The 21,873-nt window shown below is 37.2% G+C and overlaps 3 protein-coding genes across 6 annotated transcripts in view; 1 reads left to right on the forward strand and 2 right to left on the reverse strand.

Annotated features, from left to right (window-relative positions):
• The window catches only part of LOC114136511 (phosphoribosyltransferase domain-containing protein 1-like), a 25,815-nt gene extending 14,128 nt beyond the window's left edge, over positions 1 to 11,687 (reverse strand). The window contains exons 1-6 of one of the 3 annotated variants that reach the window (XM_028004522.1): positions 11,594 to 11,687; positions 6,784 to 6,875; positions 5,419 to 5,525; positions 5,171 to 5,354; positions 3,207 to 3,272; positions 959 to 976 (exon numbers count right to left, since the gene is read on the reverse strand). In XM_028004522.1, coding sequence (XP_027860323.1) covers positions 959 to 976; positions 3,207 to 3,272; positions 5,171 to 5,354; positions 5,419 to 5,525; positions 6,784 to 6,834 — 426 coding nt within the window. In that variant the 5' untranslated portion in view covers positions 6,835 to 6,875; positions 11,594 to 11,687. Of the gene's footprint in view, positions 1 to 958; positions 977 to 3,206; positions 3,273 to 5,170; positions 5,355 to 5,418; positions 5,526 to 6,783; positions 6,876 to 7,038; positions 7,450 to 11,593 lie in introns of those variants that run through there. The other 2 variants (XM_028004521.1, XM_028004523.1) reach the window with 2 other exon arrangements.
• Positions 10,780 to 16,307, reverse strand: enkur (enkurin, TRPC channel interacting protein). Its single transcript, XM_028004520.1, has 5 exons — positions 15,716 to 16,307; positions 15,119 to 15,264; positions 14,821 to 15,041; positions 14,125 to 14,262; positions 10,780 to 11,736 (listed from the first exon to the last, which is right to left on the reverse strand). The coding sequence occupies exons 1-5, from the start codon at positions 15,793 to 15,795 to the stop codon at positions 11,563 to 11,565; spliced, it is 759 nt and encodes a 252-aa protein (XP_027860321.1). The 5' UTR covers positions 15,796 to 16,307; the 3' UTR covers positions 10,780 to 11,562.
• Positions 16,308 to 16,401: 94 nt separating this feature from the next.
• Positions 16,402 to 21,616, forward strand: thnsl1 (threonine synthase like 1). 2 transcript variants are annotated; one of them, XM_028004517.1, is made up of 3 exons: positions 16,402 to 16,770; positions 18,266 to 19,672; positions 20,692 to 21,616. In XM_028004517.1, the coding sequence occupies exons 2-3, from the start codon at positions 18,299 to 18,301 to the stop codon at positions 21,490 to 21,492; spliced, it is 2,175 nt and encodes a 724-aa protein (XP_027860318.1). In that variant the 5' UTR covers positions 16,402 to 16,770; positions 18,266 to 18,298; the 3' UTR covers positions 21,493 to 21,616. The 2 variants fall into 2 exon arrangements, with proteins under 2 accessions (XP_027860318.1, XP_027860319.1); XM_028004518.1 differs by lacking the exon at positions 16,402 to 16,770 and having other exon boundaries at positions 18,012 to 19,672.
• The last annotated feature ends 257 nt before the right edge of the window (positions 21,617 to 21,873 follow it).

Raw genomic sequence — 21,873 nt, forward strand, 5'->3', positions numbered from 1 at the left:
CAAGCTACTGGAATAAAATTAATATTTTTAAATTGAAAATATTTAAATGTTAATATTTAAAAAATATTTAAATAAATGTACCTAGACCAAATTAAATAAATGTATTTAAATAAATTTAAATATCTGAAAAATATTTATGTTTAAATATTTAATAAAATTACGTTATCAGCTGCATCTGATGCATTCACTTATTACTTACTTGTTAGTAACTTTTCAGAAAGTAGTGGGAGATTGTTTTGACTAAATAATTTCTTAATATTGATGAAAATGTACTTGTTTTGTTAGTAGATTATTTTATTTACAGCAATCACTTTTTTTCCATGTTATAAGTGAAATAATCTGCTAATGGAACTTGGTACTTTTTCATCAATATTGAGGAACTACTTACTCAAAACAAGCTACTATGTAATGGTAAACATTTTACTTGTAAGTTAATTTTGTCTTATTACAACTGCACTAAGATATCTGCACTAGAATCTAGACCAAAAATACTTGGTAAGATTTAGCATTTTTGCAGTGCATATTGTTGAAGTTTTTATATTTCTTGAGTTTTTTCACATCCTGACATGTTTAAACCACAAACTTTTGTGTATTTTATTTGGATTTTAAGTGATAGACCCAAACTACTTGGACATTTTTGGTTGTGAAAACGTGAATACTTTGTGTTTTATTTCATGTTTTCCATTGTAAAAAAAACAAGTTACTAATAATTATACACTTGGTTACAAAAAGTCATTCTTGAACTACAGTTGGAGAGCTAAACAAATTGTCCAAAGGCCACAAATGGCCCCCGAGCCACACTTTGGACACCCCTGTTCAATGTTGCGCAATCATCTAAAATGGCAATTAAAATACACTGAAGTTTCTGGTTGAAATGTGAAAAAGTTGCAACTGGTAACAAACAAGACAAGCAAATTAATTTCACGTCATAAATAAAAACTACGCAGTTTATACTCACCTCAACAACGAGCACACTCTGGGTCGCATGTAAAACAAGTAAAAGGTAGAAAAATATCAGCAAGTCATCCTTGAATTTTCACACTGTTCAAGCAAAGCGAGAATAAAAGCAAGGCTGTTTCCATGGGGGGTTTCTATGGCAACAAAGTTGGCTGCATTTTCACTGTCTTAGCTAAAAAAAATACAGACGACTCTTTCAGTTCTCCGCTGTAATGAAACATCTGTTTTCTACAATGACCAGAAGTCACCAGAGTGACCGGGCGCTGAGCGATTGCCCTGCTGCTTCTGGGTTTTCCGACGAATGCTTCTTCTTCTGGCTGTGAGGACTCTTTGTGAGCGTGTCTATGGTTTAGGGAGAGCGATCGGAGAAAATGCAGACAGCTGGCCAATTTTTATTCAGTCTGTACCCGAAAAGCTTCACATCACGTTTTGAGACACTGAACTAATGGGGCCAAGTTAAAGAAACTCGGTGCCTTAATGTGAGCTGGATGGGTTAACGATTTAGGTTTTTATCGATTTTATTTATTATGTTCTTAAGATGTCGCTAACATTAAAAATACTCAGCACTACCATTATTGGGTATTGAATTAATAAATATATGAAAAAAATAAATAAGACAATAAACTTTCAAAAAACAAGTACTTGTGGGACTTTTAAAATACTGTTTTTTGCTTTTAGCGCGGCATTGCTAATGCTAGCTTTTACTCAAATAGGTACAAAAAGTGGAGACTCATTTCTGTTAGAGCTAAATTTATTTTCTTTTAATAAACACTATGGCCAGTTACACCAGTTGTTGCCTCTCTTTTTTATTTAAAAAAAAGATACACAAGAACTTGAAACTGCTACTTTTCTAACTACCAGTAGCAGCTCGTTGCACTGAGGTGCTAATGTTAGCTTGTACATAAACACAAAGAACTCGTACATTTGATCTCAAACTGATTTATTTACCTTTTTCTGTGTATTATTCTCTCAGCAATAAACAGATAACCTCATGAGTAACTGTATTATGTGAAAAGCAATTACTTATTGGAGGTTTCAAATCTTACATTTCTAACTTTTTCTCAAGAGCTAGCTGTGCTGCCCTGCTAATGCTAGCTTGTACAATAAGTTGAGAATCATCATCAGGCTCATAATTAGTATTTTGTTTGCTAATTAATAAACAAATCATGAGAAACCCTAGGAGTATTTGTGTCATTTCTGAAGCAATGGCTCAAACTATATTTAAAATGCTTTTTTGTAATGTCTTGTGGCAGCTAGCTGTGCTACAATGATGTTAGGTTGTATGTAAACAAGGATTTAAAGAGGACATTTAGTTTATGCTGTATTATGTTAATTATTTCCTCTTCCAAGTCTTAAACGAGCCCACATATCATGGTATGAGTTTAAAAATAGCAACACTGTAGTTTTTAAACAGCTACTTTTTTAAATGACTTAATTCTTCTATTTTATTGCATAAGGGACAGGAAGTATAAAGTCAACAGTTTTTCCTGTTGATGGCGACAACCTTTCTGCTTTTAGCCACAGGACTATACAGTGTAGGCATGTTTGTGCTCCCATTCAGCTGAGGTTGTAACATTTCTGCCCTGATTCATCAGTCTTTCCCGACAGCTCTTCAGGGTTACAAGCTCAGTAAATGTACGGTAAGAGGCCAGACGTCCGTCCAGAAAGGTCCGATTAATATCTAGCCGGGTGCAGAGAGAGGCAATTTAGTAAAGAGGGATCAGATTCACAAGGAGGAAAGTTTCAGAGAGTTTGATAGTTTCTGTCCTCAGAATGGGCAACTGGATGGACAGAGACCAATAGGATGGATGAATGGATGAACAGATGGAAGGAAAGACCAACAGATGGATGGATGAAGAGACCAACAGAATGATGGATGGATGGATGGATGGAAAGACCAACAGAATGATGGATGGATGGATAAACAGAGGGAAGGATGGATGGATGAACAAATGGAAGGATGGATGGATGGATGAAGAGACCAATAGAATGATGGATGAATGGATAGGAATATAATAAATTTCCTATAAAGTCATTAAAATCAAACCAGAACCAGGAAATCAATATTTAACACGAGACAAAAGGAACAGGAAGTAAAGCATTGATACCCAAATATTTCCAAAGCATTGTTTTCATTCTTCACATTATTCCAGCTTCAGTCTGAACCCCATGTCAACATCTCACAAGTCTAACAGCGCCCTCTTCAGGCTGGGAGTACACTGAACCGGTAAAATATGCATAAAACAAACCTTTCCACGTAGAAAAGACAGATCACTGCTTCCAATGATGTGAAGGTCCTCTGTTGATTGGTCGTTCTGGAGGAAACACAAGATTTGACTTTTAACTATTTCACAAAGATCCATGATGATCATTAATTTCTTTAGTTAATTTATATTTTACCCAATCTAACAATGGAAACTCCACTTTACATTAATTATGGGACAATATTAACATAAACAAAAATTTGCATCATCTGTGTTGTGTTCTTCTGCACTGCAAAAACACAAAATCTTACCAAATACTTTTTGTCTAGTTTCCAGTGTAAATATGTTTTAGTACACTTGAGATAAGACAACTAGCTTACAAGTAGCTTTTCATTAAGAAATAAGAGCTTATTTTAAGTTAAAATAGATTTTTTAAAAGTCCTAGATCTACTGGTAGTTTCTTTCAATTATAACAAGACATTTTTCCAATATTATGTCGGATTTTTATTATATTATTGTTGAGGTTTTGTGTTTTTGCAGTGTTTAGGCAGCTTTTTTATTTTGGGTTTCCATGAGGAATCATGATAGTGGACAAGAAAAAGTAAGAATTATATCCTAATAGTATCTGAAAATGATTTACTGGGTAAATTTAAGGGAAAATATACAGCAAAGATTTAAGACAGGATATTTTATAATAATCTATTTTATGCTACATACTTGAGCTCTGTTATTTTTTGTATTTTTCAAAGATTAAATTAAAGACATGTCTGAAAAATGAATGAGAAAGTCGAAGCTACACTACAAGATTACAAAACGTTTTGTGAGCAAAAAACAAGCAACAATAGGTGATGCTGCTCATTTAAACTTTTTATGTAAAGAAAAACAAACAACCCAAAACAAAAAATAAGGTTCTTGACCTTGTCTGACTCAGAAAACCTGTCATTTTCTCTTGTGCAGGAAAGGAAGTGAAAGGAATGTGGCCACATGCAGGGAAACATATTTCAGACGTGTGCCAAAAACACACCATAAAATAACATCGTCCAGATGACAGCGTTCAAAATCACTCAGTGATATCACTGTAAAGACATCTTTATCATTCCCCAGAGCTGTTTTTCTTGGCAAAAACAGATGAATCTATCTATACTGGCAGGACTGTGTTTTTACTCCCAAAGCCTTGAAATCATTCCTCACCAAACCGGAACAAGAGCGACACCTGGTGGTCAAATATTGATGTGTTCACGCTGCAAAAATAAACATTTTACCAAGTTTTTTAAATAGTTCCTAGTGAAAAATCTTACTACACTTGAAATAACACAAAAATAACTAACAAGTAACTTTTCAGAAAGACATAGGAGCTTGTTTTGTCAATAATTCTTTAATATTGATGAAAAAGTACTAGTTCCAATTTTATTTTACTTGCAACAAGATATTTTCCCCAAATTAAAGAATTATTGATTAAACCAAGCTCCCATATCTTGCTGAAAAGTTACTTGCAAGCTAGTTTTGTCTTATTTAAAGTGTAATAAGGTATTTGCACTGGAATCTAAACCAAAATACCGGGTAAAATGTTGTGTTTTTGCAGTGTAAAATCTAAAATAATGCCTAAAATGTAAATTTAATAAATCTAAACCAGGAGGAGCTGAAACTGCCACATGAGGAATTTTGGCTATTTTTATATACAATGGTGTTTTTACTTTAAATGCAATAAATATAAATATATATAAATATATACCGTATATGGCTTAATTACTACTCTGAATATGTTGGGGGGGTTTTGAGTAAAATATTCCAGTTAACGATTAATCAATTACAAAATTAGTTGACGATTATTTCAATGAACGATTAATCACGATTAATTGTACCAACATTAGTCAAAACAAAGCTTGGATTTTTCTAAATATTTTTGTTTCTGCAACAAAAAATTATTTATTTAAAGTTTTTACCCAGATCATTACCAGAGGAACATACAAGCTGTAACCGTAAGAGTTTGTTTCCATGAGTTTGCCTACCAGGTAGCTCTTCAGGCGGATAAACTCCACCCGGGTCTCCAGGTACCGGTTGGAGCTGCATCCCAGAACCTTGATGAACTCCACCAGATCTGCACAGAACTTGTATCCTCCCTTCAGAACGCACAGCACCATGATCTTACTGTCCTCAAAGTCCTCCATGACGTACCGGGCCAGGCGCTCTATCCTTAGCAGGAGGAGAAAACCACACAGTAGGAGATGGTTTACCGACACATCACGTGTGTTCGTACCGGTTCATGATGACTCCGTGGGGAATGTAGACGTTCTCAATGTCGTCGTGGTAATGTTCAGGGTAGGTGAACAGATCCAGGTTGTAGCCAGGCCAGTCATCTTTGATCTGGAACAGGCAGCAGAGAGAATACATGAGTAAATACAACAGCAGCTTCCCGCAAATCATTCAGGTGGCGTTTTAAAGCAGATCACCTGGAAGCTCCCACCGAAAACGACCCGTGCCATTGAGACCAACAAAAAAGAAAATATATGGACACTCTTAACCAATGTGCGATACAGACACATGAACGAAATGGCTACTGTTGGGATTGACCCGTATGAAACGGGGAAGGAAAATATGTCCAAGGACTTGGACAAGCTGCGTCCGATCTTATAAAAGTTTAACAAATGAACAACATGGAGGAGCTTCACCTGAAACCCATGGCCGCATAGAATCAATGTTTCAACGGATTTGTAAAGGAAGTACGAAAACTTCCTGTGAATAACAAGAAGGTTCTGGTGACTGGCAGAGTAAGTACATGTAGTAACAAACACGTAGGCTACATGTCCGCCTTAGCTAGCAAATAAAAGCTGCAGTAGCTAAGCTAATATTGCTAATTCGGCAGTTAAAAACTACAGTAAATATCGTTGATATTTATCATGGTATTACACAGAGGTGAGCAGAGTACTCAAAAATTAACGAGTAATTAATTAAGCTTGTGGCTTGTTTATTGTTGTCATAGCAACTCCATAGCAACCGAAGTTTGCAGAAGTGTGACGTGACGAGAATTATGTTTGTACCAAACATAAGATGACGGAAAACATTATTGAAAAGACTAAATGCCTTTTTAACACAACAGTTGATTATCTGCAAAAGGAAAAAAAAACACCTTTATTTTTTTTATTTTACTTTCAGTGAGCTGAACTTCCTTGTAAACTTTTTGTTCGTAAAACGTTGCGTGAGCTTTCTGGATTTTTAATTTGTCACGTATTTAATTTCCCGTATTTTATTTGAAGACATTTTCAAGAGCTCTTCAGATTTCCTCAACATTCACTGCAAAAATAAAATCTTACAAAGTAATTTTGATCTAGTTTCTATTGTAAACATCATAGTACACTTTAAATTAGACAAAACTAACTTTTCAACAAGAAACAGGAGCTTGTTTTAAGTAAATAATTGCTTAAAATGGACAAAAAAGCACTTGATCCATTAAAGGGGTGTATGGCAAGCCCCAATAATTAAACAATTATTGTTTGGCTTGACAAAAAAGTCCAGAAAACTACTGATCAGAACTACTTTAAATATTACAATAAATTCTAGCTGCTTGGACTCAACATAAAGAGTTTTGGTTTACAACATTTGGAAAGTGAGCATAATAACCTACCACAATTCCTCTTTTTATTCTCATTTCATCCATTTGCTGTGGTGATGACATGGTAAAATCAGCCGTTGTTGTGGTAAAGAGGCTTTTCTATCCTTAGAGGAAACACATCAGAATAGTTCAGACAAGAAGATAAAAGCATGCATTTCACTTAAGTTGAAAATAGTTCATGTTTTTCCTAAAGATCACATTTAATTAACTAAAATAATCTCCAAAGCATTGCCAAGCAGTTTCTAATCTATTACAACTAAAACTTACCTGTTTGTTGAGCGAAGAGGAGGAAACTTTGTTTTCCAGAGTTAACCAGAGAAATCCTGTCCACCCGGCAACATGGGCAGCACGGTCACGCTCAAGTCATTTAGGTAAAAGAAAAGCTTTGTTTTGAGGAGAGTTATGCTGGTTAATCAGCCTCATGTGATTCCAAGGAGGCGGAGGGGTGGATGTATTCAGGGACAATATTTAAATCTGGTAATTATTTCTACCACAGAACCCATCAAATGTACAACACAGGTGAAAATGTTCCGTATTCCATTACTGAGTGAGTCCTATATTATAATATTGCAACAATGAGGAACTGTTAGTAAAGTGAATCAAAAATTATCGGAAATAATTTGGGGTTTTTTGGACAAAATTAAAACTTCATATTTCAAAGTCATATTTTCACCACTTCGTTTATAACTAACAGTTTCAAACTAAATATGCAATTAGCAAGCAAATATTTAGACTAAATATTTAGCTTGATAACTATCTATTTAGCTAACAAGCTAAATACTTAGTTGTCTTTTAAGAATGGTCCACAAGTTGATGCTTTGGAAATGTAGTTTGAGAGAATTAAAGGGAACTTATTATGCAGAATTTACATTTTGTACAGTTTTATACTTCCATTTGGGTCTCAACTGCTTCTACAAACAGTCTAAGTGCTTATAAAACATGTATGTTAAGTTATGTTTGTTTTTTGGTGTGTGGTAAATGGGTCATTTCAAAAACGTCCCAATTATTAAGTTACTTAGCAACCGAAACCGAGCTCCAGCACATTTGGTTGGATGGTTTTTCTGTTGTACAATGGCTGCTGGAAAATACAAGTGATTAGTTGTTGACTTACCATCAAGAAACAAATTGCTGCATTCTTGTTGGTTGTGCACGAGGCTCCACTTCTGCTTTTCAAAGATGTACAGTTGTATTATTATGCATCTGTTTGCAGCCATTGTCACAGGAGTGCAATCTTTAAGATAGGGGACTTGGCTAACAGAAGATTATTTGTATTTACAGAGACAGGAGCTCAAAATAGACTGAACTGAGCAGACTAAAATCTGAAGAAAATTTTAACAAAAATGTAATGATCGTTTTGTGGAGACCATCTATCCTCACCTGCTCAGGGAAGCATTATAAGTGACCTTTAATGTTCGTCTGCTTTCCCAATTCAAATTTTGATCCAAGAGGAAGATCCAAATAGGTTAAAAATGTCCTCATTTTGTCACTCCTACAATTGTGTTTTAGTAATCAGTCCAGCATTTTTAGGCTTGAAGTCTCCAAAGATATTCCACTCTGGTCAGATACGTTAAACTTTCCCTCCAGAGGGGATTTCCCTTGTTCATGGCAGCCTGTTTTATCCACTCCACACAGTTTGAAGCAACAATCATTCATTCTTCAGTTGTGTTCTGTGGCTGCTGATGTGCATTAAGTTGAAAAATCAGAGGCAATGAGGGGGGATTAGTCACCTGATGTCACTAAAAGGTCTGGATGAGCTCAGCGGAAAAGGGTGATAAATAACGACAGGCTTTGTTTGGGGCCCCAGGCAGCACTAGGTTGAAAATAAACACGACTCATCGCAGCACAAGTCTGGAAACGATGGAAACTCTTTGTTCTTTCTTGAGTTTGTCATCATTCAGCACAGATTGTTTGAAATGCCAGCATCTTTCCTTGTTTCAGCGAACGTCTGAATGGAGCATCACAACACAAAACCACAAACCATTAACTGAATTAGATTAAAACTGTTTAGGTTTTTAAAGTTAATGGGAGGATATTTTCTGTTTTACCACTGTGCAACTTTATTTCAAAAAGGGAGACTTGGCAATAAAGCTGTAAAGTAGCATTTATTTGGTAGCACAGCTTTAGCAATCACAGAAAATAACTGCATAAATACAAAAAATGTATAGAGGAGAACGAGGTTGGTTGTCGCACCTTTTATCTAAAAATAAATTCATTTTTTTTTTTTTCAAAAGATACGAAACAACACATATGACTTGTTCCTATAATGTTTTAATGAAAAATAATTTTGGATGAAGGCTTCTAGAGAAAGATTACTTTTAATACAGTCTTTCAACTTACAACGCTTAATTTAGGGCTGAAACAATTAATTGAATTCATTGCGATTAATCAGTTATTGAAATAATTGTCAACTAATTTAGTAACCGATTAAATGGAGGCCCAGAAAAAATGGTTATTTGCTGAAAAAAAACATGTTCAAAGCAGTAATTAACCCAAAACTGGACAAAATAAATTAACATTTTGGATTTAAGATGAAAAACCTTCTTTGTCTGTAGATATTTTCTACCCAGAACTCATCAAGTGGGAGTTGGTTCAAATTTTGTAAAAAAAAAAAAAAGTTTATTAGCATCTTTCGCTATCCATTTATCAATCCTACACTGAAGTTAAGATTTTTTTAGCTGCAGATGCATCCTTTTCTACAAATGATAAAGCAATCAATGTAAGTGCATTTAGCCAAGAAAATCCCTTTATTCTTATTTAAAAAGGAATTAAAATATGTGTTTATTTGCCTTTTATAATGTATTTTAAATGTATGAAATAAGCTTCAGTGGTTTAATGAAAAATTTGCACAGTGTGCCCAGTTTTATAATCTGAATAACCGACTAATAGTCAGAATAATTGATTACTAAAACAGTCGTTGGTCGCAGCGCTGGCTTAATTTAATATATTCTCAACATTTCATATGCTGACAGAATATAAAGGCTATCCAAATTATAAAAAAGGAATCAAATTGTCGGCAGCAGAGCAGAATTTGGCCAATCCAAAACGCTGTAATTTTATTTTCTGGCTTTCTGAGTCATTGATTGGACAGACAAACCGAGGCGGTCCGGGAGCCGCCCATGTCTCACTGGGGCGGCCATCCACAGCCCGTCTCTTCATTGTTTTTAAATGTTGCTGTTTTTTTCTTTTCAGCTAAAGACAATCAAACGTTTTTAAATCTCCTGAGTAGTAATTTCTTTTCCAACATGTGACAACCAACCCCATCAGTGATTTTCTGTTAGCAAGTACATACTAAAAAGGAAAAAAAACAAACATATTTGTTTGTTAGAGCACTGCCTTTATACTTTTAAATACATATAGGTGTTTATTTCTAAAACCATTATTTAAAGATAAGTGAAAAAAAACACAGAAAGAATCAAAAGTTGCATTTTGTTGTGAAAAACATGAAGAGGCTACATTCACACAGCAGGTTTTGGTAATCACTTTAGATTTTTTTTCCTGAAATTCGGTTGTTTTTGCCCACTATTAATTAAACCACAATGAGACTTGTGAGTAAATGGTTTACAGCCCCGAACCGACCTGCATGAGCGAAGAAAATCATGACGCAGCATCGCTCTGTTTACCGGAGTAAAAACAGACACCACCTTTCATGCATTGATTTTAAAATGGCAGTTGTATGTCTTTCCTAGGCACATAGTTTCATTTTATAGCACAATCAAGTAACTATGTTAACTTTAGTTGCTATAAAAATGATATTTATATCAAATATGACTTCAAATAAATTTGACGTTGTAATTTAATGCCTTGAAATTGGGCCTCTGTCTCTTTAAGAAGCTTCTGCTCTTTCTGAAACTCTGCCTTTCGGAAGTCATCACATGGCTCCTCTGTTAACCCTTTAACCATGTTTTTACCAGCGTTTCACTGAGAAATAGCTGCTACACATATTTCACCAGATGTCTGCTAATTGCTGCTGGCTAGTCTGAAGGAGCTGAGTGGGACAGAGTTGCTCAGTGAGGTGGAAACTCGAAGGCGAGGCTAAGTCCACCCAGGCATTTAGCACAGCTGAATGGTAGATATGGAGACTCAACGATTTCTCAAACATGAATGAAAGAATCAAAGCAATAATCCATGTTTTTGATAAAGGAATGACATTTTAACATGATTTGAAGCTCAAAACAGTCACTTTTATGTAATACTGTCCTTTTAACCTTTACTCAGCAACAACAGCTGACAATATCGTCACATAATCATATTAAGAAACATGAAGGAAGCTCATAAAAAGAAAACACAGGTAACAGAAACAGCTTTTTGAAGTATGTTTGAATTCAAAATTAAAACCAAGGTGCGGCTGTGATTTGAAGCACTGACTTCTTCTTTCATAGTTAGAATTTACAGTCATTGTTTTCGTCCGGATTTAATGCGTCTGGCATTTTTATGACTCGTATCTCACATCAACGACATGAACGTCAGGTAAAATGTGTCATGACTGTCCAGACTGCAGACAGTTTGAAAACAATCAGAATATGAATTATTACAAAGCATGAAAGCAGAACAAATCTGATTCTGTTCTGATCCGATTCGAAATCGGGGCGTTCAGACTGAAAAAGTCGGATACGGGTCGCATTTCCCTGCTGTGTTAATGTAACCACAGTTATCTCACCTCAATGTTGAGAGTCAAACTGCTAAAACAACAACGTATCTAATTTGTTAAAGCTATTTTGGAAATTCACACACCAACATTTTCTGCAGCAGCTCCCTCTACTGGTGAGATTTAGCGAACAAAACCATTCGTCCCTAATCGTCGTAAATAAAAATGGTTTTGAACCTTTCAAAGAAGCTGATGTCCTTCTCCAGTTGACTCATCTTCTCCTCCAGGCGGATCTTCCGGGTTTTCTTTGACGGCGTGTCGATGAGGAGAGGAAGGCCCTGATATTCACGGTGGAGTTCATCCCACTTCTTCTTCAGGCCCTTAAAGGAGAAGAGTCACATCAAGGTCATGAATGTCCTTAAAGGGACGGTTGTGGCAAAATGTATTGATAAAATCTATTATCAAGCTGCTAAAATACCAATAATAGCTGGGTCTTCAAATTACATTTTGTGATTCTTTTTGTGATTTTTTTGCAATCAAAATCACAGATTCTGTTTTTGTGGAGCTACTTTGGAAATCTTTTGCAATATTTATGTTTTACAAGAGAGTATTAGGGTCACGTGGAGAAAATTTAAAAGAATGAAATCACAACTTTATTCTTTATTTTCATAAAATGACTGTTCTCAAAATGTTATTACTTTATTCTCATAATAATTTGACTTTACTGTCTTAATATTATGACTTTGTTCTCAAAATATTGTTACTTTATTCTCGTAAAAATACAAGTTTATTCTTGAAATACCATTACTTTATTCTGATATTATTTTGAATTTATTCTCGTACAACTTTATTCTTGTAATATTATGACTTTATTGTCAAAATATTGTGATTTTATTCTCACGATTTTATTTTAAAAACTTTTGTATTATTATTATGACCCTAATACTCCATTGTAATGCTTATGTATGACATAAATGTGACTTTTTGTTACTCTCCACCAGAGGTGTGACCAAGTCACTGTGTTGCAAGTCTCAAGTAAGTCTCAAGTCTCTGTCCTCAAGTCCGAGTCAAGTCTCAAGTAAAGACAGGCAAAAGTCGAGTCAAGTCTCAAGTCAGAAACCTTTAATTTCAAGTCATTTCGAGTCGTTTTTATTTTTTATTTTTTTTAATAATTTGCAATTATACATAAAATTCAAATAATAGACCATTTGTTCGTTTTAAAATATGTATTTATCTCAAATGATAGAACATGTGTAGCTGAACACAAAGTATAAAAACATTTTTAAATTGGACCACTTTATTGCCCAGTTCTGTTAAACTTGATATTCAATAAAAAGAGGAAAATGCTGACATTTCCACAGCACAATACAAAGAACCATCACAGCAGTTTTTTCCTCTTTTCTCTGACCTGTCAAAACAATATATTGTCAATATAATTTCCCAACGTAGATGTCTTCAAATACACCAACCATCCTTAGATGATACTAGACCCGGCTCATCATCATGATGGGACAGAGAGACTCTGTTCCCTGTGTTCAGGTCCAGAATCTGCTTTCTGTTCCGGAGCCCCGCTCACTATCCACCGGCTTCCTGAGCTAACACGGTGCACATTATTTGTGGAGGCATTTGAAGGACCGGATTTATGGTAAATAATCACCAATTTAACCCGGAGTACACATGCTAACACGAAGTTAGCTAAAGTCAGCTATCTTACAGCAAAAGAAAAGTGCCACCTACCGATCTTTGTGAAGCTTCAAATGCCGGACAAAGTTGGACGTCGTGGCATCTCCATCCGATATTCTCTTCTTGCACGTTTTACAAGTTGCAGTTCGTTTTTTAGTCGAAAGTTCATAACCTACGTAGCCAAAAGAAATTACTCGCGGAAGCATATTCGAGCGGTTATTTCGTATTTCGTTCCCTGAGCTCTGTAGCTTTGCCGCGTTTTTTTAAACGTCCAAATCCTGTTAATTTGATTGGTTGTGCTGCAGCTACGTACACATACATACATAAGGAGAGAGGAAAACCGTAGTGACGGTCTGCGCATATTGATACGGAATGAGTGACATTAATTAATGACGCCACTTTATAAATAACGTGTTTTAAATTTTAAGACTTTGAGTAAAAAGTATCAAATCTTTTCAAGTAAACAGCTTCAAGTCGAGTCAAGTCCCAAGTCAATGGCATCAAAGTCAAAGGCAAGTCCGAGTCTTTGAGCATTTTTTCAAGTCAAGTCTCAAGTCGTGATTTTAACGACTCGAGTCTGACTCGAGTCCAAGTCATGTGACTCGAGTCCCCACCTCTGCTCTCCACATCAATCACGGGCTATAACTTGACGCCAAGTCAGGCTGAGGCAGCAGTGCAGTAGAAGAAACAAAGTGCTGCCACCTGCTGGTGGGAGTTAGCATCACATATCCAACGGTGTTTTTTTTTTAATCATTTTTACAGAAAATTTGCAATAAACATAGAATTATGCATTACTGCATAATTAAAGTGTGGGGATCTAGAGTCTAGAGGGCCCATATTTGACTCTAGATCCTAGGTCTTGAGTTTGACACCTGTGTTCTAAATAAAAGATGTAAACATTAGCAGCTAAAAAAAATTAGCCAAATTAGCTTTAAGCTAGTTTAGCTAAAAGCTCATTTTTGCATTAAAAAAATACATATTTCTGTGTTTACATGCCTCTGACTTCGTCAGTCTAATGCTGTTTAGTTCAGCAGAGGTTTTAGATGTTGCAGTGATTCCGTGTTCTTCTAAAAACAATCGTGTACCTTCAGGACGGCCTGGTGATCCTCCTCCGTTAGCCTCTCCAGCACATTCTGCTCCCCTGCCAGGCGCTGGTACTCCGCCTGGGCCTTCCGCTCCGCTTCACTGCGCAGCTGCAGATACGTCGGTACTTCACCGTAATCCTGCAGGTAGCAACACGAATCAGGGTTCTTACGCTTTTCACACAATAAACTTCAATAACTTTTCAAGCATTTACAAGGTACACTGTATAAACAAAAAATTTTTTTTTTAAAAGTCTTTAGTTTAGGGGTAAAATGCTGACAGCTGTGGTTGCCAGAGTTTTACCGTACACATATCAGAATTCAAATTTTGTTGATCTTTGAGAATATGTTCGTACATTATTATGCCATTATTACTATATTACTTGAAAACTGTCTCAAAACAACAATATTATTGTTTATCATAATAACTTTCGGGACAAGCTTCAAATCTTTATTTCTTTCTTTTTAATAAACTTTACGGCCCCAATTTAGCTCCATACAATTTCTTCATCAGTTGCTAAACACAGAAGAGAAAGAAAAACTTCCACAGAATGAGATTTACCCATTAAAGAGACACAACTACCAATACAAACACTCATCCAAGCTTTCTACAAAAAGTACACAAAGTTTAGAGACATGATGAAGGAAAATATGGAGAGAAAATAGTCTCAAAATGCCTTTTCTCTTCATAGAAAATACCTTTTTCATGACGTATTTAGGGACAAGTCCAGAGTTCTCCAGGAGCTGTTTGTGTCCTTTCTTTGTGTCAACAGAAGTGGCTTTAGGCTTCATGGGAAACATGACAGTAGTCTGTAGGAAATCCCTTTTGGTTTGGATCCCCATCAGTGGTTTCTCAGTCCGCCTAGGGACCATTGGCTTCTTCACTGTGCAGGTCCGAGTCTTATGTCCATCTTCAGACTCTGTCCCAAAAGGAAATGCAGACGTCAGATTCACACCCCAACGGTAAATCCTCATACAGTTTGATAGACGGACTTACTCTCGGGTGGTTTGGGATGCTTCGAGTGTTTTTTCAGGTACTTATCTGGAGACGGCAATTCCACTTTTGGTGGTCCCATAGTCTTCTTCGCATCTTTGGTTAGCTTCTCCTCAAGAATGACAGCTGGCCTGAACTTGGATACATATCTTTATGGAGATTTCAGAACACAATATTACACCAAACAATCACTTCAATCCACATTCAATAATATTTGAGGAGGAAACAACAAAAACAAATAAATGACTGTAACAACTTAAGAAAAATCCCACTTTTTACATTTGAGGTCAACAATAAGATAACATTTTAATCTCTCTTGTTGTCTTTGGTTTTAAAGTTGAGTAAAGATATTAAAAATGTGTCTTTTGCTTCCTTGGCTGAAAAAAATACCATGGTTCGACATCAAGAACTGGTTTTACTGGGAAATCAGTGGAACTTAAAACCCCAATTTTAAACTGTGATTTAGGTCTGTACATTTAATATACCTAGACATTTGATGAGATTTAGATAAAATTTGATACATTACACTTGTCAAACCTCAGTTAATTTTTTTTTAAAGACATATTTTTTAAATCGCGTTTTATGATGTATAAAACTCACCTTGGTGGTTTTTTAATTTCCTCTTGCTCCTTTGGGATCCAGTCGTAGACGCTTCCTGCTGGGTAGATGGCTTCAGACATTGTTGGTAGAGTTGTGAAAACGCTACTTTAAAATGTAAAAGCAGCTATCCAGGTCGTTGCTAGGCAACGGTACAACAAATGTGACATTCCGCAACACTCGTACAGCACTTGACTTATAAAACCACTGCGCTCAAAGCATATAATTACTGTAAAAAATATCTTAAACAATTAAATGTGACTTTTTAAAAATAGCAGCTGTCGAAAAATTGTTAATACAACCGTTATTTTTGACAAACTTCTGTCGCCTTTGTTCCGAAAGCTCTAGATTCCCAGTTTTTAACGTGAACTTGAAAGCAGCAAAATATTCTTCCTGTTTGACGTAACGTGTCTAGGCGCTTCTGCACGTCAATGACGCCGCCATACTGTGGAGGTTAGACTTGTCGAAACTGTTGTAAGATTGCGCAGGAGAAATACAAATGTTGTCGCTACTTACTATTTGTTCTAGACTCCGTGGTATCAACGTCTTTCAGTAACATTTTTATAAGAAAACATAATTTTATTCATGGTAATTACTTCTAATTTATAAATCATTCTTTAATATTTCTATCCAAACATTTTCAAATTTAGTATTTCTTCATTCCGTTAGAGTTGTTTTTAAATATCTCTGTTGTGGAATATGATCTTTAAAAATATATTTTTAATAATGCTGGACGTCTGTCTTAAGAACGACTTTTCCCCTACATTGCGATAAACTGAAACCAAACATGCATATTTAAGTTTTTCTGAAACTGCCTACTTATTCTTTTAAACCTTAAAAAATGATAAGATTTATCTGTAGTTTGACCTAATATTTCAAACGATTTGAGAATCATTTCATATAATACAGATTTTATAAAAATCCAAACAGATTTGGAGTAATTTTGTCCCTATGGGCTTGTCGTAGTTCACAGAGGAACGCTGACAACAGTGAGACACAGTTTCGTAAATAAATCATTATCTCGACCAAAGAGCGAAAAACACATAATACACATTTACGTGAGTATTTTCCTTAGAAGGTGTATAATTTATGGAGGCTTTTGAAACAGATTAAAACAACATTGATAACCTTTTCATAATGTAGCCTGAAGTCCACTTCAGTCAGTTTTCTGAGCAGGAAGCTTCTCAAAACGAGACTTTTCTTCTGTTATTGTAGGCACCAAACCATTTAACACAATATTATAAAACACTGATTAGAAAAATGCGGTGCTTCTTATGCACAATATACTTTTTATTCATCCAAATACATGGCCGTAATTTTTTACTCCTTCCGATCGCATTTATTAAGTACACCTGTTTAATGTTTTCTTTATCAGACTGAAAAAGTCTTCTTATTCTATAATATATATATATTTGTAAAACTGTGTTCATGGATGAACTGTTGGATAACCTGGGTTATATGAACAAAAAATAATTCATTTTCAGCTTTTCTGTTAGAGTTTTTTGTTAGATACCATTTCCAAAAGTTTTTTTTCCCATTGTACTCTCCTCAACATTTATCATGCTGAGACCTTTAAAGTCAGCCTAAGATGTAACTCCCTGTTTTTTTGTTTTTTAAAAAAATATTTTTTTCTCCATTTCACATGCTTATCTTGGGACAACAGCTATCGGTCATCCACAAGATGGACATCAAACTATTTGTAAAGATACAAGGCAATAGTTGCTCCTCTAAGGTCCTTTCTAATGCCTTCCATTCAAAGGGAACTTAATCAAAATTCACATTTTGCACATTTTTAAACTTTAATTTGGGTCTCAATTGCTTCTAAAAACAGCCAAAGTGCTAAAAAAAAACACCAAAAAAACAAAACAATAAAACACCGAGATGTTTGGTGTCTGGAAAATGAGCTGTTTCAAAAACCTCCAGGTAGTTAAATACTTTTCATGGGCACTGCACATTACCTAGCAACCCCAGCATAGCCCAGCCCCGTCACCTAGCAACTCAAGCTGAGCTCGAGCACGTTTCGTCAGCTAGTTTTATCGCTCTTAATGCGTTGTACAATGGCTGCTGGAAAAGACAAGTGTTTTGTTGCTGACTTGCAATTTATAAACCACTTGCTGCATTCACGTTGATTGTGCAGGAGGCTCCACTTCTGCTTTTCAAAGATGTGAGGTTGTATAATCCATTTGCATCCATTTTCATCTGAGAGTGTAAAAGTTGAGTTTGGGGTTGTGGCCAGCAGCAACTGATTTGGATTTAAAGTAACAAGAGACCCAAAATAGACAGAACTGAGCAAATTAAAATCTCATTATGAAAGAATGATTTGGTACTAAAAATGTTTTGGATCGACCAAAAACGATAACCTGTTCAATTAAGCATAACAGGTCACCTTTAATAAGAAAAAAAAAGTCAGCAGTTTTTGCACAGAATCTCCTTCGTCTGGTTAAAGGTTGATCATTAATATTTGTATATTTGTGTTGTGTCTGCATGCATGTTCTTATATTTTCATTTCCCTTCTGATCTGTGTCATAATTAGCCAACATGTTTTCTTTGCAGAGGGAAAAGCAGCTGCTCCGTCTTCTTTCCTGAATGGGATTACTCAGCGCCATTCAGCTTTCCTCGAGGACCGCAAGATGCCATCTGTGCCAACTTTCCACATCAAAGTCATGGTTTTCCACAAAATCCGCCCCACTGGGGGGCAAAAACATTCTGCTGATGGGTCCGCCCGGAGCAGGAAAGACAACAGTTGGGAAAATTGTGGCCAACAAACTGGGCCTGCCCGCCGTAGACGTCGATGATGATGTCTTAGAGCCGGCGTGGAAGATGCCGGTTGCAGCCAAGCTAGCGGAGGTCGGAGGGAGGCGTTTTCTGGAGGAGGAAGGCCGGACTTTGAGTAACTTCTCTGCATCTGGATGCATCGTCTCCCTGACAGGCTCCAATCCCCTTCATGGCGAAGCTATGCAGCACTTGAAGCAGAACGGGGTTGTGGTTTACCTGGACGTGGACAGCCGGGACATCATGGAGAGACTCGGCAGGATGAAGGTTAACCGGATAGTGGGCCAAGAAGTCGGGGTGTCCATGAGAGATATTTTACTGTACAGGAAGCAGTTCTACGAGAAATGGCTGGACGTGAGGGTGTTTTGTGGAATGGGAGACACAGTGGAGGAAGTGGCAGAGAAGGTTTTGAAGGCAGTGGAGAGATATCTGGAACACGATGAGGAGACTTATGTTTCAACCCGGGGTGGCGGCTCAGAATTACCCAATCGAAAAACGTATTTCAGTGATGTGGTTATCGAGGGCCTAGCTGCAGATGGAGGTCTTTATGTTCCCAAAAAAGGCTTTCCAAACGTTCCTAAAGGCGAATGGCTCAGATTAATTTCCATGTCATACCCAGAGAGAGCTTTGGTTTTGCTGGAAAAGTGCATCCACCCACTGGACGTCTCTCCTCTGGACCTCAGGAGTATGGTATTTAAAGCATATGGAGACAATTTTTCCAGTGACAAAGTTGCTCCTGTGAAGCATCTTGTTCAAAATCAATACATCCAAGAGCTTTTCCACGGTCCAACTGCCTCGTTTAAAGACCTTGCCTTGCAGCTGATGCCCCAACTCTTCGCCCACTGCCTCCCACCAATGTGTAACTTCCTCATCCTGGTCGCCACGTCTGGGGACACAGGCAGCGCCGTCCTGAGCGGCTTCAGCCAACTGAGCGGCGCCGACAGACACCGGACAGGAGTGTTGGTGTTTTTCCCAGAAGAAGGAGTGAGTGAGGTCCAGAAGCTGCAGATGACGAGCTTCAGGGAAGGCAACGCCAGAGCAGTCAGTGTCCTGTCAGACTTTGACTTCTGTCAGAAGAGCATCAAGAAGATGTTTGGTGAGTCGGGGCTGACCGGGCATCTCGCTGTGGAGTACGGTACCATCCTCAGCACCGCCAACTCCATCAACTGGGCACGGCTATTGCCGCAGGTGTGTTAACTTTCTCCAAAAACTCCACTCAAAGTTTCTGGGCTGTTTGAAAAAGTCTAGAATTTGATTCTGTTATTTTCATGGTTGGGTTGAGTATGGAAAAGCAAATCATACTCAGCTAAATTGATCAGTAGCAGTTAGCCAAACTACATATACTTCTAGTAACATTAGTCTGAGTACCTTTAGTTCTGTTAGCATTTAGTCCAAGTAGCAAGTAGCCTAAATCTCTTTAATTGTAGTATTAGCTGCAGTAGCAAATTAGAATAACTACATGAAACTCCAGTAACTAGTAGCAGTTAGACTACTTTTGGTGTTACATCATCAATTAGCTTATTATTGTCCAGATAAATCTGATTTCTCATCATATTTTTTCTGCTATTACAATAAACAGTACAACAATTGCCCTATGCTAGCAAGTAGCCTAAGTCCCTAAAGCTAGTAGAAATTAGCATTCAGCCATGTATCTTTATTTTTAGTAGCAGTTAGTTTGAGTACTAAATTACTTAAGTTAACTGCCTGAGTATTTTGCAGTTAGCCTGATTATCAGTTAATCTGCTAATCAGGCTAACTGATTAGCCTGATTTATTTCTAGTAGCAGTTAGCTGAAGTAGCAGTCTGCCAAAGTATTTTTATTTTCAGTACCAGTATCCCAGCGATATTGTGATGGTTTCCTGAAGCTGGACTTTCAGGAAGAGCAGGAGTTTCTTAAAAAGACAGAGACCCAATTTTTTAAAATTATGAAGTCAAATTTCTTCCAAGTCATATATATCTTATATATATATATATATATATACACACCTAATTTTTAAGTTAACATAGTTGCTTGATTATTGTATAAAATGACACAATGTGCCTGGAAAATACATAATACTGTCCTTTTAAAATAGTTCATGATTAGTTTGTTGTTGAGTAGGTAGAAAAAAAGCACAACATGTTTGGTGAATTCAGTTTTTTTAAGTGCGATTTTGGTCTACTATAAGAAAAAGCTTTGACACTAATTGTTTGTTTTCCTCTTCCAGGTTGTTTATCACTCTTCTTGCTATTTGGATCTGTGCAGAGATGGTGTGATTAACTTTGGAGATCCCGTGGATGTTTGTATTCCTACTGGGAACTTTGGTAATGCCATGTCAGCGTTGTACGCCAAGCAAATGTGCATCCCGATAAGAAAAGTCATCTGTGCGTCCAACCACAACCGAGTTGTGTCGGACTTCATCACCACAGGCCAGTATGACCTCCAGGGTCGCCCCCTGCTGCTCTCCCACTCCCCCGCCATAGACATCCTGAAGTCCTCCAACCTGGAGAGGTTCATCCACCATGTCTCAGGAGGAAACAGCCACCTGGTCGACGACCTCTTCACTCACTTAGACGCGCAGAAACGCTTCCAGCTTCCTGAGCGTCTCCTCGGCAGGATGCAGCAGGAGGTGCAGGCCGGCTGGTGCTCTGAGGAGGACTGCTTGGCCGCCGTCCAGGAGCTCCACACTCTGACGGGATACCTGATGGATACGCACACCGCCGTGGCGAAAGTGGTGGCTGATCGGCTGCAGGATGGATCGTGCCCTACGGTGCTCTGCTCCACTGCACACTACGGGAAATTTGCTCCTGCCGTGTTCAAAGCTCTTCGGATCCAGAATGTTTCTCCTGATCCCATGAAGCAGCTGGAGCAGCTGGAAGCGGCCGCGTCCGAACCGGCAGCACACGGAAAGATGATGAAATGCCTGAGGCAGAGAGGGAGCGGACACAGAGCTCTTCAGGCAGATTATAGCGTTCTGGTGGAGGAGGTGGAGAGCATGATACAGGACTCCTTCCTCAAAGTGTCATAGATACTCCCAGTTTTACCTTAAAGCTGCAGTATGCAACTTTTATAAAGAATATGTTTGTTACATGTTTGTTAAAACTGTCACCATGTCCTGACAGTTTAATATGAGACAGATAATCTGTGAAAAGATTGAACTCTTCCACCTCCTCCCTGAGCTACGATTGTAATCTGAAGAAATGCTCAGCTCCTGACCAAAAACAACCAATCAGAGCCAGGAGGAGGGGCTTAGCGCTGTCAGTCAAATCTTGTGAACACATTGCTAAATGTGCTAATGGCAGAGAAACAACTTACCGTTACAGGAAAACTTTTATCCGCTGTTTAACGAGCAATCAGGAAACATGTTTCTATTACATGACAGTTTACTGCTCTGATGGGTTTAAATGTT

Source organism: Xiphophorus couchianus, chromosome 21 (genome assembly GCF_001444195.1).
Source record: "Xiphophorus couchianus chromosome 21, X_couchianus-1.0, whole genome shotgun sequence".
Taxonomy (NCBI): Eukaryota; Metazoa; Chordata; class Actinopteri; order Cyprinodontiformes; family Poeciliidae; genus Xiphophorus; species Xiphophorus couchianus.

What these genes read in the sequence shown, in the direction of transcription:
- enkur (XM_028004520.1), bottom strand. Translation starts at nt 15,795, where the DNA reads ATGTCTGAAGCCATCTACCCAGCAGGAAGCGTCTACGACTGGATCCCA. An exon ending in GAAATTAAAAAACCACCAAG is followed by an intron (nt 15,265 to 15,715) that starts GTGAGTTTTATA and finishes ATCTCCATAAAG; the next exon opens with ATATGTATCCAAGTTCAGGC. An exon ending in CTAAATACGTCATGAAAAAG is followed by an intron (nt 14,263 to 14,820) that starts GTATTTTCTATG and finishes TGCTACCTGCAG; the next exon opens with GATTACGGTGAAGTACCGAC.
- thnsl1 (XM_028004517.1), top strand. Translation starts at nt 18,299, where the DNA reads ATGGGATTACTCAGCGCCATTCAGCTTTCCTCGAGGACCGCAAGATGC. An exon ending in GGGCACGGCTATTGCCGCAG is followed by an intron (nt 19,673 to 20,691) that starts GTGTGTTAACTT and finishes TTCCTCTTCCAG; the next exon opens with GTTGTTTATCACTCTTCTTG.